At 38.6% G+C, this 17,983-nt stretch overlaps 1 protein-coding gene across 11 annotated transcripts in view; it reads left to right on the plus strand.

The window, feature by feature from the left end:
- Window positions 1–17,983, plus strand: part of ELAVL2 (ELAV like RNA binding protein 2) — an 88,543-nt gene that overhangs the window by 44,640 nt on the left and 25,920 nt on the right. For 6 of the 11 annotated variants that reach the window (XM_056514517.1, XM_056514522.1, XM_056514520.1 and 3 more), the window contains one exon: window positions 386–623. In XM_056514517.1, the coding sequence (XP_056370492.1) occupies window positions 386–623 (238 nt within the window). Of the gene's footprint in view, window positions 1–382; window positions 624–17,983 lie in introns of all 11 variants that reach the window. The other 5 variants (XM_056514514.1, XM_056514526.1, XM_056514521.1 and 2 more) reach the window with 1 other exon arrangement.

Here is a 17,983-nt window from a genome sequence, read left to right on the forward strand (position 1 = left end):
TTTCATATTATTTCAGTAATCACTTGTAAGTTGGTAGAAAGGATTACTTTTGCAGCAGGCCAGTTTCGTTTGACAGCTTCTATAATAAAAATTACATGTGATTCCCCTAAGTGAAGGGAACTGCAGAGGATGGAAACTAAGCTTTGAGTGCTGATCTCATTTAGTGAGCTTGTAGAACAAAGTTTATTTGCTTGCAATGTTTTAAAGTGCTGACTAACAGCTTAATGCCCTTCTGTACTGGTGGTGGGTTTTTTCTTGCATGTAGAGGAAATATATGGCCTTGTCAGTACCATTTCTGCATAGTGATAGGTATTCTAGGTTCTTGTTTGGACTCTTCCACTAGATACTGAAATATGAATTTTGATGGTTCTTGTTTTTTCAGCAGGTAATTGCTGCCATGGAAACACAACTGTCTAATGGACCAACTTGTAACAACACAGCCCATGGTTCAGCTACCATGAACAATTGCTCATCACCAGTTGATTCTGGGAACACAGAAGACAGCAAGACCAATTTAATAGTCAACTACCTTCCACAAAACATGACACAAGAGGAACTGAAGAGTCTGTTCGGTAGCATTGGGGAGATAGAATCCAGCAAGCTTGTCCGGGACAAAATAACAGGTATGTTGGTTTTAGAGTTTTCTGTGTCTTTTCATTTTTCCAAGCAAACTCTGAGAAGGTATTCTGCAATTCTCTAAAGTAATGGAATAAAGGCAGAAAGAACCAATGCTGATGGTACTGGTCAGAAGGAACTTACATTAATATTTTTTAAAATTATATACCTCAAAAATATTTCTTTGCATTTCAGTTAGGTTAGTTTTATGCTATAAATGCTATCAAGACACTTAAACCTGAGCTTCAGAATATTAGGAAAGAAGATTCATGTGTGGAAAAGTGTATATTTTTAGAGAGTTTCCTTGAATTTTGATTTGACATCATTGAAGTTAGATATTTAGCACTTGTTGATGCAAGGCTGCTTCTTTTCAGGGATACAGTAAAAAAGGGCGGATTATCTTCACAGGTAAAGCTACTTTTGAATCGCAGGACTTGAACAGTTTGTTTAGGAGGCAGTGCACACTAGAATCAGTTTATGCTCTTTGGCTTCCTACTTATTGAACATCTCTGGCTAACTTCTGTTGCCTGAATGTTGTTTGTTTCCTTTATGGCTCTGAATAACCAGCAGATGACTTGTTCTTAAGACATTAGGTAGTGGAATGGGTAAATCTGTGAAGCACCCTCCTTTAGCATTGTAGTCTGGGATACTGAAATCACTGCTTTTAGTTGATCTGGCCGGAACAAGCCTTGAAGTAGTCTTTGCTCTTCAGTGTAAAGATTACTGAATGTTCTTGGGTATGCCACACAAACCAGATGGGTCTGATGCCACAGGTCTTGCTGAAGATTGGTGGAGAAAACAAGCTTTTCTCTGTAGGTAATGACTTCAGTGCTTTGAAACAAAAGGTCCCTTTCTTAGATGTTTCCTGGCACCTTGTTCTGGGAGTGGAAAGATGTAACTGGTACTTCATCAGTTAGTGGGATGGCTGTTCAAAGACAGTTTGTCTCTGTCTTGTATATCCCATTTATTTAGCATTCCTTATCAAAGTTGTGTAGGAATGACTTCAGAGGCTATTGCAGGTCCACAGAAGTAACCCTCAAGGTCTTCATGATCAGTGTTCATATTGTCCATATCCTTACATGAGGAGTCTGATGTTCTATATGCCAAAAGCACACCATTGCTACTACATAGTTTCAAAAGACTCCTTACCTGGGAATGGAGCTGGACTTAATTGTGGACCTCTAGTTTCAAAGTGTGATGTTTCCTATATAGCATGAAGTGATGCCTGAGAAAGATCCTGAATTTAAATTACATTCTCAGTAGCAGAGAACTCCAGACTTGAAATTGTTGGAGATACATAGTTTTTCTACTCTATCAGAGAGCTGCTCCTCAGCTTTGAGAGGTACTTTCAGCTGTCAGCCAAAAGCTGTATCAGTTTTGTTCCAAAAAGTTTCAGTATAGTAAGTGAGATTGAGAAATATGGTGTCTGACCTTGTAATAACTGCATTGGAGCAATACTTATGATTTAAGTAGCTTGGAGGAAGATAACTTTGTGTTTGTAGATGCTGAGGAAAAAGCTCTCAGCTTTCAGTCCTGTTCTTACTCATTTTCAGGTTTTCTTCAGTGAGTTTTGTAAAGCAAATTTTGCTTTTCCTTCTAAATTCAGGACAGGGATTGTTACCAGGTTCTTTGAAGGAAGAGATAATGACGTGAGTTTCAGGCTTTTATTGGTCTGATTCCCCTGTTAAAATGTAATGGGCTTTTTTGTCCTTAAAGCACTAGTTACTTGGTGAGTATCTTTAAATGATAAGCTTAGGGTAGTTCAAATACACTTTTATGCTTATGGTATCACTGAGGTCTCTAGTAGTTTGTCTCCCCCACTCAGTGCCTGCTAGTTTGCAAACAGAGTGGAGTTTGGTGGCAACATATGTGGGCCAATCCCTTCCTATCCTTGGCTTAGAGTGGTACCATCCTGCAAGCTCGATGTCAAAGACCATGATTCACTTCATAGCCACTGTCACTGTGGGCAAGACCAGCAACAGGGAGGAAGTTACCATAACCCACTGGCCACTGGGACAGAGATCAGCTTGCTTACCCCAAAGGGCATCCAGTGGGGCTGTGTATGAGCTGTGATCTCTGCAGCTGTGCCTAGTTAGAAAGCACAAACAGTCCTGTCTTGAGAGGCAGAGTTACTCCTGCCAGAATCACTGGGTTGCCAGGGCCATGTGTTAAAATTCAGAGAGATCATGGCCAGCCGCTGTCATCTTGACCCAAATACTCATTAGCATCTGGTGGATTTAAACCAAGTTATCTCCAGCCCTGTTACTTAGTATTCACTCTGTGATCACATCTGCAACGCTGAAGTGCACTTGCATTATTGTAGAATCACAGGATGGTTTCAGTTTCATGGTACCTTAAAAAGCATCTGATTCCAACCTCCCTGCCATGGCGAGGGACATCTCTCAGTAGGGATGAAAGTGCCCCATTTCCTTGAAGCTGTCTGCACACGTCAGGATTGAGAGGAGTTGAGCTTGAAGGTCTTCCTTGTTTTTTACGTATGGAAAAACTGTTTGAGAGGAAGGAAGCACCTTAGAGTTCACTTACTAATTTCATGTGAGCAGTTTGAAGTCCAAGTCCTGATTATTTTATTGATTTTTAGCTAGGGATTTACTTGTGAAGGAGGGAGAAAGCTGATCTGTGAAGGTTCCTGATGGTCATCTCCAAGCATGCATTTAATGGGCAAAACTTTGTTGAGGCAACATTAGTAGCTGAAGTAGCTGCTTTCTGTATTAGTGGAAAATCATTCCAAGTGTTATCAGTAAGAATAAAAGCAGCTGACTGTTGTATTGTTTTGCTGAAGGTAAATTATATGTTGGTAGTATTGAAGATTCTAAAGGATGCTGAGCAAGAGTCTCTCTCCATGTGAGAATCCCACTGACAGCAGCATCTGATAAGTAGGTCATGAATGTCACTTTATCTTCACTCACTAACCAGAAAATCTGTCAGGAGTGAGTCATTGTACCTAGACATTTTAGAGTCTGTCTTAACTCTTATATGCCTTTGACTAATGCCGATGTCAATACAAATTGCAAAATTACCACATAAGTTAATTGTGTTTGTACAATAGGTGGGAGACCCTGATCTCAACAAAGCAACATGACTGAATTCCATTCATCCACTTTAGATAGCTGTTTAATTTAGTTTAAGTTCTTCTACATATTTAGAAGGCAGCAGAGGTAGCATTTATCATATAATGATAGTTTTATGTAGTCCAATGCTAAGCATGTATGGTTAAAAAAAATAAACTAAAAATACTCTAAATCTTAGGGAAGAGAATAAAATGGAGTGAAATTTAATTAATAGAGCTGTACCTGGCCAAGCACTTTAAAGAGCACGTGCTTTCTGCTTGCACAAGATAGATGGATTTAGCAGCTTTTGGAAAAATACAAGAAACAGCAATAGCTAGCACTTAAAAAGTAAGATATCATAGTATGGTAAACATTTTATAGACATACTTTTCTGAAACTTGAATATAGGTAAAAATGTGACTGTAGTCTCCTTAAAAAAAAGACGACTGCATTTTTAACTTCCACTGTCTTTAATACAATTGAAATTGTACATGTGGGAGATTAATGCTTTATTTTCACATCACAGAGTAATCTCCCAGTTTTCAGTTTTGCTTGTGGCATTGTTAGCTAAACTGAAACTCATGGAATGTAGACTCCTTAATTTCAGAAAGCAACTAATTCAGATATCTAAAGTATGTTAAAATATTTGTTTTCTTGGCTTTAAAGCTTCCGTATTGTTCTCATATTAAAACTAATTATATGCTCATAAAATTCACAACTTACTGTCTTCAAAAAGAACCTACTTGTGAATAGGTCTGGTTTTCTTGTCTCCTTAACCGTGTTTGAACTACTAGTAATGCTTATATATGCAGTTTTCTTTTTATGATTTTATTTCTTTTTTGTGATTTCTTTTGCAGTTTGGCATGCCTGCTGGTTCTGTCTAGAAAGTGAGGCAGGATATGCTTAGAGGCCTAGCCTGAGACTGTATTTCACATTCACAGACTTGTGTGTTGTCAGTTGGGTATGAGCTGTGAAGCTGTGGTAAAACTGTTACCTTCAGTACAGGGAGACAGGTGCTCTGCACCTGAAGTTTTTGTCAATTCCTGTTGCCTTCTATCATCTCTACTTAAAGATAAAGAGTAACTCCACTTTAGGACATACCTGCAGGTCACTATTACATGGCATTTTTTCCAAACTTGATCCAGCTGCCTTACTGTGGAACTTAAACATTGGTTGAAAGTCTGATCCTCACACATCTTTTTCAAAAAAAATCTGGGTTCCTGTCTTGTGGCTGGCAACTCTGTTAGATTGTGGTGAGGTTTCTTTATGGTCAACATTACAGGCTCGTGGCGTAAAATTCTTCGTCTTATGTGATGCCTTTAAAAATTGCAGACTTTTGCAGTCTAGAGTGCAATCCAGAGTACTGAAGTCTAGTCTACACTACATTGTGATGGATACCTCATGTAGAGGAAAGATCACATTTCTGTCTCTCACACATCTTTCTGTAAGACTAAAGCTAACAGGTTATCTTACTTAATTTTGTTGATTTCGTCTTTTCCTTTTAAAGATAAGTTTCTCAGGTACTTTGAAGTATTCACTCATTCCTGTGTTGCACAAGGTAGAGGTGTAAAATGCAGCACTCAATTAAGATGTCTAGAACTGTAGTTCTAGTAAAACTGCCTGAAAGTTGAACACTTCCATAAAATCGTTGAAGTAGCTGTGTCAATATGTTTGCAGCTAAAGTTTATACAGAGTTTTAGTTCTCATGCATATTCTCAGTCTTCACTGAAGTACCGTGGTAATAAATGCAGAGGATTCTGAATTGGTCACAGAAATAGAAAGAAACAGAGCTGGAAGTGATGTAATCAGACGGGTCTTGTATTGTTCACATTGGTAACATTGGTCCCAGTTCAGTGTGGGCCATGCACATGCATGTAGTCAGTGCAGTGTTAGGAGGGACTCTGCTCTGCCAGATCCTTGATGGTGGAGCACTCAGTCTCCTCTAGTGCAGAGTCAGAGGAGACACGTGTCACAATGCTGAAGTACAGTCTGCTGAAACAGCTGAGGCCATGACTTGGAGAAGGATTTTCTTTTCTGAGGGGTAAAGTGGCCTGTTTCAGCAGAGCGTGCCTGAAACATTGATCTCTTAGAGAACTCTAATGCTTGCTATGACTTGTACAGCAGTCTTTTAGTAATTAAGGGAAAACCTATTTGTGTCCTCAGTGGAAACAATATGAATTGTGTTATCTGACTGGCTGCTTAAATCTAGAACATCTGAAACTTGTTAAGCTCTGTAGTATTCACTCCTCCTATCATAACATTGTAAATGTTAGTGTCTGGCAAGGGCAGAGCTGCTGGAAACCTTATGCCTTGTCAGTGCTACTGCATATCTAAAACTCCTGACTTTGAAAGTGATCTCGATTGAGCCTGGGTTGCCAGTTTCTTTCAAGTCTCTTGTCACTGTTGCACTGAGCTATCTTAGCTTTCTCTTCAACTCTAAATCTTTCACTTCCCTTATTTGAAGACTTATTTTAAGGCATCTGAACTAACCTTACAGGAAGATGGAGAAAAAAATATGATTGTGCTTTAATTTGAGGCTTCTTACTGCCTCACTCCAGAGGCAAAGGAGGCGAGTCCTACCTACAAAGCTGGTTTTCCTTTTTTTGTCCCAGAGGAAGCAAGAGGAAGCAGGAGAAGACAGTATGGCATATCTGTGGAGGGTCTTAGTGTTCAAAGTTACTTTTTTTTTATGGTGTAGAAAGTTTTAAGCATTCCCATGACAAAAAAGAAATTTTTGAGCACGACAGGGCAAATGAAAGCTGGAATTTCAGGTACTTGCTCACACAGTGTGAGTGCCCGATACAGAGAAGACCACATGAAAGAACGGAGCACAATGACCTGGTAATGTGTCAAGAGAGGCTTGCTATTTTTGTTAAACTTCCCAGCTCCTTTTCCTTGTTAGCATTTACTCCCAATGTGTTTGGTGTTTGCAGTCTTGTATCACTCTAATGCATCAGATATTCTTGCAAGGTTTTGTGCACTTGGCTGGTATAGGAATTTGGTAGCTAAAGGAGGAACTTGAAGCAGCCTGCTCTTTTATGGTGTGCTGAGTCTGTGATACAAAGGGGTACTTGCTAGCTGCTGCTAAGTGGTGTTCTGAAATGAGTTTTTGTCAGCTTGCCAATTTCTGATTAAGGCAGGGTTGTGGATAAAAGGTGCTACCTGGAAAACTGTCTTGCCAATAGAATGCATTATGAAAAACTTGACTAAAATATGAAATTAAGAATAGAAACCAGATGGGATTGGAGGGAGATTTCTATTTATATGAGTTTGTTATTTGTGTGGTGACTGACTGTTCTCTGGAGCATCTTGTGCAAGACTTGAAGCCTAGATCTTCTGGAGAAAGGGAGGGTTGATCTTAAAATCACCTTTTAAATTTTTAAGTTTGTTTTGAACTCTGCAGATGTTAAAACGTGGTTTCTGGTGTGGCCTAGGGAATTGGTGAGTTATAGCACAAAGTTAATCTAGTGATTTTTAACTTTGTGTGCTTGCTGGAGGAGAGTGCAGCAGGAGAGTATTGACTGACTTAGCTAGCTTGGGTTCTTGAAGTACCATCCTGCAGGCTTAATCCTGAATGAGTTAAGTTTCAAGCAAACTTTAGATCTGGATCCAGAGCACAGCTAACATCTTAAATTTTCTGAGGGCTTGTAATTAAATGGTCTTTAAGGTTCCTTGTAATCCAGGCAATTCTGTGGTGTTTTATACTTCTGATTCCTATTTAATATTACTAAAAGGTATTTAGTGGCATTTACTGTACCTTTTCATAGTAAATGGCATAATTTATTGCACATTTCTCCTGGAAATGAATCATGTAAACAGGTGAGGATGAAGAAAGTTGTTTCACCTTGTGTTACTCAAGACACCTCTTAACTGTCTTTGTACTTCTGTATGACTTTCATTGTCACATGGACACAATGCTGTTTTGACCTTTCAGAAGTTCACAGGAGCTGTTTTTACAAGTAAAAGGTAGAAAAGACCTGTTTGACTAAACCTGCCATGGGTTCACTCATAGTGCTAACCTCGTGGAAACAAGCTATTTTGAAAATTATTATTAATTTATATATTGATCTTAATTAATGACTTGATCTCAATGTATAGCATAAACAAGAACTTTTTTAAAAATTTAAAAACCTAACTCTTTTTATATGACTAAATATAATTAGGGATCTTTCAGATTGCTAAATCATTCTGCTTTGCAGTAAACACTGTGGTTTTTGATGATGATTACAATATACATTATCTTGCACTTCTCTGCAAACAGATAACCATTCACTCTTGTTGGTTGCCATAACTTAAAAGAAGTCTGTGAAAGCATTGTTTGCAAGCTGGCATTGGTCTGTAGTGATGTGGACTGTCTTGTGTGCTTTTGGCTGAGGTAGTGCTCTTTGATTCCACAGTGGGTGTCCCCACTGTGGCTGCCAGTTTGGTGTATCTTACACGGTTTGCTCTTTCATATGTGTATGTACGTATATGTAGCTGTTACATCTTAGTGTTCCCAGGCCAACTGTTTGAATAAATGTTGATTCTAGTGGAAGCTAGTGTGTGAGAGACCTCTCGTAACCTGAAGTTTTTACAGCACAACTGCTTTCCAGGGTAACTGAAACTACCTCCCTTTGTGAGATTAGTATTTATAACAAGGAAGGTATGTTTCAGTGATCTCTGCCTCAGTTCGGGTAGTGATGTAACTGATGCCCTGAACCTCTTTCACTCCAAGGATGCCATGTGGATTATAAGGACCTGGATATCCCTACAGAAAGTATATTCTTCCTCTCAGCCTCCACAAGCTGAGTGGTATGTAGTAAGAATTCAAGCTGCAGATAGTTCTAATTGTTTCATGGTTGGTCCATTATGTATTGAAGCAGCTAGTATATTGTGTTATAGAAGCAAGACCTTGAAATATATGCAAGGAACTGTCTAGCTGCATGTGTTTATTTCCTATAAAATACATGTATACTACATTTTATTTTCTTTTATCATGGTACTTCAACTGGCAACTCTTACTGTGAAAATTTGCCAGACTGCCATTGTGGTTTTCTGTGTACAACTGCAGAAAAGGGCTTATTTTACTATTCTCTATGGAATTTTTTTATCCTGGAGTATGTCAAGTCAGAGTGGAATAGAAAACTGTGGAATATCACAGAAGCAAACTATGCAAGCCTGTGGTTTTAGTGATCTAATACTTTAATCCACAGGAAAGAGAAAATAACTGAGAGGGCTCAGATCTTGTATTTCATTTTAGTATTCCTTTAATATTTTTTTGCAAATCTACTAATTCCCACAGTTATCAAGGACACAGCTCAAAATTTCTGCACTATTGACCTGTTGCAATTACTTTGTTTTTTACCTTTACTTATTTGAGGCACTTAGCAGCATTTACTAAAACAGAAGAGGATTTGTAGTCTGAATTCTTTCCTGTCTTCTGAGTTTCTGGATCTGTTGTAGATAAGGTTTTTTGGTAGTCTTTCTGGTAGCTGTGGCTTTGTGCATGTTAAACCAAAGCTCTTTTTGAAATGCACTTGGAGCCTAATAATGCTGCACAACGGTTATGAAAAATTGCATCTAATGTAAGATGCATTGATTATTTCAGTTCCCACTCTTCCACACCACCTTCTAAACTAGAAAAGCTTACTTAGGAGAGAATTTTACTGTATTCATGTAAGAATTAATTGTCGTGGAGACAAACTTCAGTTTCAAATAATGAAAACTTAACTTTTCTCAGTGTATCTTTTTCTATGTTAATTTAGCAACTGCAAAGAGAAATGGCTTTTTCAGCTACTTAGTATTGCAGATTACTTGTTTGTTAATTACAGCTGTTAAAATTGAAAAAAAGATGTTGCCCTTGGACATACTTTCAGCCACATATTTTTTGAGTTGACAGTTAATTTCTTTCCCTAGTGAAGATCTTATGTTTTGAGGACAATTTATCATTTTTTACAAGTTTTCATGTATTAGTAAAGACCAGAAAAAACAACAAAAAACAAGCATGTGATTGAAAGTAATATTAGAAATTAACTGTGAAAAAAATTCCTAGAGCAGGGGAATATTTTTCAAACTTAGGATCATGGCACATTGCAGGATGTTTTTTAAATCTCTGAGGTTAAGTAGCAGGTAAAAACCTGGATAAAAACCAAAGCAAATTAATCATTTCAAAGTAGTGTGTATTTCTGTGAAGTTTGGGGAAAGAATTTATGTTCAGGTGTGTCCTGATTTTTGCTGGGAGAGAATTCCTTTATTCTCAGCAATAGTTTCAGTGCTGTGCTTTGGAATCAGTATGAAAATAACGTTGATATCACACTGACGGTTTGGCTGCTGCTGAGCAGTGTTTACCCTGAGTTGAGGACTGTTCAGTGTTTTGTGCTCTGCCAGTGAGCAGGTGTGAGAGCACAGCCACATCAGGGGATGTGAACTGGCCAACAATGTATTCCACACCATAGAACCTCATGCCCAAATAGTTAATAAACTGGGGAGTTACCTGAAATGGGGGCTGCTTACAGTTCAGGAACAGGATTTGGTATAAGCCACTGAATGATGAGCAGGTTTTTTTTGTCTATCATTTGTTTTCCTTGGGATTTTTCTCCTTTTTTTATTTCCTTTTATTAGTAGTATTGTGTGTTAATTTTTTCAGTTACTAAGCTGGTCTTCACTGGAAAGCTTTTGTTTTTATAAGTTCTTCTTCCTTTTTTCCCTGGAATGTGAGGGGGAGTGTTTTTAGTTGTGGCTGTGTGTTCTTGGTTGCCAGCTGGGTTTAAACCACAACAAAGTGTCATGCCTGTTTTTTACTTGGGTAAGCACATTACCACAGGTTTTGAAACACCCCAGAGTAGAACAAAGTGCTTTGCATCCACTTGCTTATTAAAGGTAACTAGCTGGATACGATGAGACAGAATATTGAGCACTGCTGGCTATATTGCTGACAAGGAATAAGCTGACTGCAGAAGACAAAACTGAGATGCCTGGCATGTGTTACTACTAATACTTGTAAAAATTAAAGTGTATAGCTAGCTTTCAGAAAAGTGCTTGGTTTGGCAACTTCCATGGTATTCTTTCACCTTAGAGTGCTAAGAGTCATCTCCTTCTAATATGACAAGCGAGTCTGTAAGAAAGTCTGTGTAGTTCCGTCTTTATTTCGAGTAGTTTGTGACTGTCACTGGTTATGTTTGAATCCAAGACAGTAATGGGCATAATTCTCAGTGTTCCTCCTCCTGTAGTGTCCATAAACATTTGCTGTTTCTTTTGCTTATGCAACAGCATGCACCTTTCCATGCAGTCCCTGCTTTCAACCACACTTTGTTGTGTTAAGATTTTTTTAATTTGAATATGGTGGATCTCTTAACCTCTAGCTGATGTCTCTTCTGGCTTGCTGAACGTCTTTTGTCAGGTTCATATAATGCATAGCATCCATGGTACCCCTCCCACCACGAATTTTCTCCTCATGCTGCAGGGAAGAACCAGAGTTGCACCATCATTTTCATATCCAGCAACAACAAGCTTGTGTTGATGAAGCACTAGATGATGATGTTCTTCACATGTAAAGAACTATAAGCTATAAGGCAGGAGGATGGCACCAAATTAATGAAGAGCTGAACCTGAGTTACTGTGTGGCAGGATATGCTGTCAAGTACTTTGATCAGTGTTTGATCCTTTTCATTAATTCTTCAACTTGCATTATTCCAGATTTAGAGCGAGAGCTGAGGAATGGTTTGGGAAAAAGGCACTGAAGTATCAGATACTGAATTCTAGTAGCAATCATAGTTTACAGGTGTTTTCTTACAAGCTGCCCAGCCTTGCCTGCTCAGTGATGTATGAGTTGTGTGTGTTCAGTAAATAGAATCCATCTGCTGGAACTATAAGCAAGCTGCAATTAAATTAGGGATTGCTCAATGACTTATGCAGGTTCCCTCCTTTTGCTAAGCTGCTTTTAAAATTCAGTTCAAGGCTTAATGCAAACTAAAATATAGTTTGAAACTTGAACAGTAACTTACATTAATAGTAAATAGAGAGGTTGGTGTTATTCATTTAGCCCTTCTTGCTAGACCACAGTCATGTAGGGAGTTTCAGATACAGTGCTGCATTAATTGAGTTGTATGTCTGAGTGTATGCTCCTAGCCTTATTCAGTGTCAAGAAAATACTGTGTTAGTTTCTGTGGCATTAATCACAGATGACAGTAGTGACTTAAAAAGATAAGGCAACTTTTTTGTAAAAGAGCTGGTGCTGGCTGAATATCATGCCTCACAAGTCGTCTGTGGGACTGTCACTCTGCAGGATCACTCTAGCATATTTTAGAGCATTCCAGTGTCTTAAGTTGCAAATCCACACAGACAAAAGGGTTGAATGTTTCTTACTCCTGTATCTGAAATGAGGTTAAACTTTTCATGCTTCTGAAGTTGGGCTGGAGTCTAGTATCTTTTCTGTGGCCACATTGGCTTGCTTTCAGGACAGCATACATAATCCTGTGCATTTTCTGTAGTGACACTTCTGTGTAGTGGTAATGGAGCACATCTTCACTCTGAAATTTTAGGAGACTTGCAGAAACTCTGAGTCCATGAGATGAATTCTAACGCAAGCTTTATATATGGTCCTCATACGTCATCATGGATGTTTAACAGCCTTCTTCCACCGGTGTGTACAACCATTGGAGTGATGAAAGGCAGAAAAAAACCTAATGTCAGGTTTCTCTGAATTTGATTTGGTCCTGATGACAAAAACATGAAGCTGGCTTGTTATTAAAATAATTTGGTGGATCTTTGCCAACTAATTTCATATGCAGAGACAGAAGCTCATGGCTTTAAACACAGTTTAGTTTATTGAAAACAATGCTTGTAAAATAGAAAAAAATACATTACTGTTTACTAGAAAAAGAACTTTTCTTTCTCAGTCAAGGTCTGGATGACTGTTTTTAGAGGTGTTAAGCACTGAAGGCAGTGCATGTAGCTGAAGTTAGATTATAAAAAGAAGTAAGATCTCAATCTTCTGAAATTCCTATGAGTTTTCTTTCTGTAGACTTGTACACAATGACTTTCAGTTCCTAGACTTTATTAACCTCAGAGTTGTAATTCCTCACTGTAATATTGATGCAAATAATATGTCCCATTTGGGTTTTTTTTCAGGATAGGTTTTTTTACTACTTCTTCTTCTGTGATATTGAAGTTCTTATTGGTTACAATCCTATAACTTAGTCTTTTGCAATAAGATCTTTTTTGCAGAAGTCTGATATATCTGAAATGACAGCATGATGACTATTGTAGAAAAATCCTATTTTTTAAATTTATGCTTATCACTTAATTTTTGGTTGTCTTGTGGAAATTTATGAATGTGTTATTTGCTATTCAGACTTCAAATTTTCTACAGTATGATTAGTCTGTGCTTAGTTTTTGTATTAGACCATGAAAATTGTTTTATGCCTTAGTGGTGTGTATTAATTTGAAGATGTATTATTAATGAGGTTGTAAATGTTTTAGCGTTTTTTGTTTTTCTTTTTTCTGTTTGATATGCCTGTCTGGATGGTCATTTATGACAGTTTGGGGTTTTCTCTTCCAAAATTCAGCATTAATAGGATTCAGTTAGTCGGGCTGCTTTTCTTACATTACTTTTACCTGTTGATGAGAAGTCACAAACAACAGCTCTTCTTGCTCCTAAAAATGAACCAGTACATCGCATAGAACTCATTCAGTCTTACCTGATCAGTACATTCTGAAAAGGTTTTGAGAGCTTGATTGTAGAACTTGTCTCGACTCTGATTTTTTTGTAGGAAAAAATATTATCTGATACTGTTAATTATTGATTTTGCTTGACCTTCAGACATTACAGGAATGTTTAGGAATTCTAGACAGAATGCAGGATTACCAGGATACTCTGGTACTGTATTCAACAATTGCTTCCAAACATTAGCTTGCTCAGCCCTTTCACTGGGTATTCCATAGCTCTGATGGGAAACAGCAGCCAAGGACTCCCTCATGTGGTGGGTGTCCCAGACTTTCAGAAGAGCAGTGCTGCATTGTCAAAAGGCTGTTCCAGTTCATGTGAGTAGAAGGTGTGGGTTGAAATGGTGCAAGTTATTGGCTGTGGGAAGTGCAGCAGTGGGAGCTTTTCTAGTGCTGAGCTGCTCTCCTTTCAGTACCTGTTAGTTATCTGGTAATAATACCATTGCATACTAATGGAGCAATGTTGGGGGGAAGAAAGGTACCATCTGTATGCTCAAGGAAAGAAATTCCACAGCACTGGCTCTAGATTCTGTTGGGGAGTACAAGTTTTTTGCATGTGTGTGTAGGAAAATTATCTTCAGCAGCAGCTGTTTGGAGAGGAAGATCATGATGACATGTTCAGCATGTCAGTGCACAGGTGGACAGCAGGAGACATCAGGACCAGGCTTTGTATCAGCCAGAAATGTCTAGGGTCGAACCTGTTGAAATTTCCGCCCAAAAAACATTCAGAGAAGGCCTAGTAGAATACCAGGATGCTTCAATCAGTCATGCAATAAAACTACTGTTTTAATCAGCTGTTGTCTAATCATGGTGTTAGGCAGAAAGCAATATCTGTTCTTCTCAGTTGCTATAAAATGTTGCAGGACTACTGAAAAGGCAGCAGTTAAGTTCACTGTGCATTTGTTTGGGATTCCACCTCTCTTGAAAGGGTTTATTTAAGTACCGTTAGATTAAAAGTTGTATTCATCTTACCTTTCAAGCCTTACTTTTAATGTGCAGCACATAGTTGTTGAATACTTTAATGCAAAATGAAATAAGAGATGAAATTCAGATAACTGAACTCTTAGAAACATGAAATTGTTTTGGAAGGGAACTTGAAAGATCATCTAGTTCTAATCCTCTTTCCTTAAACAGGGGCACTTTACCCTAGTAGAACAGATTATTGAAAGCCCCATCCAGACTGGCCCTGAACTTTTCTAGGGATGAGGCATCCACGGTTTCTCTGGCCAACATGTTTTGGTATCTCACCCTACTCACAGTAAAGCATTTCTTTCTTATACCTGATCTAAATCTTTCCTCTTTCGGTTTAAAGCCATTCTCCCTTGTTCTATCACTGCATGCTCTTGTAAAATGTCACTTTCCAGCTTGCTTTTAAGCTCCTTTTAGGTACCAGAAGTTGCTATAAGATCTCTCCAGAGCCGCCTTTTCTCCAGGCAGAGCACACTCAGTTTTTTAGCCCATCCTCACAGGAGAAATGCTGCAGAATCCCCTCACTCCCCTGCTGTCCACGCTGCTTTGGATGCAGCCCAGGACGTGTTTGGTTTTCTGGGCTGGGAATGCTCATGGCTGGGTCATGTCCAGCTCTCACCCACTGGTACCCCTGCATCCTCTTTGGTAGGGCTGTACTTACTCCATTCTCTGCCCACCTTGTGTTTGTCCTTGGGATTGCCCCAACCCAGCTGCAGGACCTTGCACTTAGCCTTGTTGAATTTCATGAGGTCCTCACAGATGTATGCGTCTTTCAAGCTGTCCAGATACTGTGAATGGCATCTCTTCCCTCAAGTGTATCAATGGTACCATGCAGCTCAGTGTTGTCAGCAAACTTGCTGGGGGTGCCTTGATCCCATTGTCCATGTTGGTGACAGAGTGAAACAGGCCCAGTCCCGATACTGACCCCATAGAAACACTACTTGCCACTTGTCCTTGATCTGTCCTCTGGGACATTGAGACATTGGCTGCAGCTCTTCGAGTGTGAACATCCAGCCAGCTCCTTAGCCACCGCTGAATCCGTGTTTCTCCATCTTACAGACAAGAACGTTACGTGGGACAGCATCAAATGCTATGCACAGCTGTGGGTAGATGACATTAGCCACTCTTCCCTCATCCACCACTTCAAACCTATTGCAGAAGGCCACCAAATTTGTCTGGTACAATTTACCCTTGATGAAATCATGCTGGGCTGTTGTCACCTCTGTTTTCCTTGTGTCTTACCATTATTGGAGGATCTGCTTCACCATCTCGTGCCCAGAGATGAGACTGACAAGCCTGTAGTTCCCCTACTTCATTTCCCTTTCTGAAAATTGAGGTTATTTTTCCACTTTTCCAGTTAGTGGGAACTTCATCAGACTGCCACAGCTTCTCAAATACAATGGATAGGGGTTTAGCCATTTCCTCTGCCAGTTCCCTATAGGAACCCATGGATGTATCTGACCTGGTCTTACGGAGTTTTGCTTCTTGAGGTTCCTTAGATGGTTTTGAATCTGATGCTTTTGCATAGTAAGTGGTTCTTCACTGGTTCTTCACTGTCCCAATCCCTTCTTTACCTCTATGACTTGGGCAGTGTGGCTGGACCACTTGCTGGTGAAGATTGAGGAAAGAAAAGTTGTTCAGTATCACTCAGACTTTTCTATATCCCTGATAACCAGGTCATCTTCCTGTTCCACGTTTTCCTAACCTTTTCTTTCACCAGCTTTCTATTTAGATGCTTTTCTTGTTTGCCTTGAAATCCCTGGCCAGATTTAATTATTTAGCTTTCAGAGAGGATTCTATCCTTCTTTAAATAATGTTGCTTCTACCTTTAAAAGCAAAACATTAAAAATGGATAAGTGTCACCTCTATCACATCTACTTTACATGACCCCTTTTCTCTCTGGATAGTGTCTATTTGTTCTGAATACTGGACAGCAGAGGATTTTTTTTGACTTCTACAGCTGTGTGCATTATTTATGGTTTATAGGAAACAGTTTTGAAACAACTCGGGTAGGATACAATGAGTTTATTTGTGGCTTTTCTCTGATAAGTTTTGTGAATTAACCTGTGTATTTTTGAAGCAAAAATAAAAGTCATCTTTCAAAGCACAATAGTCAATGCAGGAGCACTGTGATTAGCTATGATTTCCTGCTTACTTATTTCAACTTGCAACTTCTTTGATCTTTTGGTGATAGATGCCTATGAAGTCTCCTTTCCTCTCCTAAATACTGAATTAGTGTGTTCATTACTTGTTTTTTAATGGCACACTACTTCATGTATGCTTTTCTAGTGTACAGTTGGATGTTCAATCTGTCTCTTGAGCAGTCTGATTAGACTGATTGGAATTAAATTGTTTGAAATAACTTTTTGCCCTTCCCCTCTCAAAGTCCATTCCATATATTGACTGTAGTGCCAAAAAGCAAATTGGCATTGTCTAATTACTGTTTAATTTTCATCATCATACATTTAATCAAGTCGTATTTATGAAGCTCAAAACCTTGAAATAAAAATGGAGCAGTTTCTCCTATAAAGTGATTAGCATAGTGCTTTCTGCACTTTTTCTTGTAGGCCACAGAGGCTGAACATTTGTCAGTCACTAGTGAATACAGCATGTCTAGGTTCAAAGAGATGCCTAACTGAGGATTTTTTGCCACTTGTGCTTGAATTTGATTTTTTTACAATTGTCAGTTACATAAAGTATAACATATGATTAATAATTGTAAATTTCCAATGTGAACTTTGAAATCATAGCTTTTGTTCCAACTTCTTTGCTATCTTTACAGGTTTATGAGATACACTACTTCTACTATGTGGCTTTTGGTTTTTCAGATTTTTTTAAGAAAAATTCAAGTCAGACTGCTTTTCCCGGTTTATGTCCTCATTCCTTCCAGATCATTTAATCATTTTTACTTTTCCTAATTCAGGTGACTTTTACCAATCATTTAACTAACTTTTGGGATTTTTCTACACCATGTTGTCTAATATTTGTAGTGCCGAAAGCGTAAAATCTAGTAGGAGCTTTGCAGAAACATCTTTTAACAGTTTTGCAGAATAGTCACATGGACTATCCAGGAGATTAAACTCAACTGATAGTTAAATAAGAAACTCTTGACACTCCTTTATTTAGGATAATCTAAATTTAATATTACTTGTAGACCTGAGTTATGAAGTACAGAGCTGATGACACAAGAAGTCTCTTGTCTGTGTTAAGGATGAGTAGGCTTTAATTTTGAAGAGCCTCAAAAAGCAAAACTGGTTCTTCAAAATACCCAAACATATAGTATCAGAGCACCAGGACAGCTAGCTTGTAGAGATATAAGACTTTTTTCAGGCAGTATCATTAATCAAAAATTGGAAACAGAAAGCTAAGGTGAGAGCCTACTGGATCTGATCCTGTCTTAGTAGGAGACTAAGCAGCTTTTGGGATACACGTGTAAGTCTGGGGATTGTTTAACTTGTGTATAGCTTGTATAAGATTTACCTTCTTTCTTCTGTCACCTTTTTGCAGACTCAGACACATGATCTTTTTTTTAAGCGCATTACAAGACTTAGAGACAAATGTTTGTTCTGCAGGACACTGTCTTGGCAGATGGAGTTCTGTATGGAAGAGTCCAGTTCTTTCATTGTTCA

Source organism: Oenanthe melanoleuca, chromosome Z (assembly GCF_029582105.1).
Source record: "Oenanthe melanoleuca isolate GR-GAL-2019-014 chromosome Z, OMel1.0, whole genome shotgun sequence".
NCBI classification, from domain to species: domain Eukaryota; kingdom Metazoa; phylum Chordata; class Aves; order Passeriformes; family Muscicapidae; genus Oenanthe; species Oenanthe melanoleuca.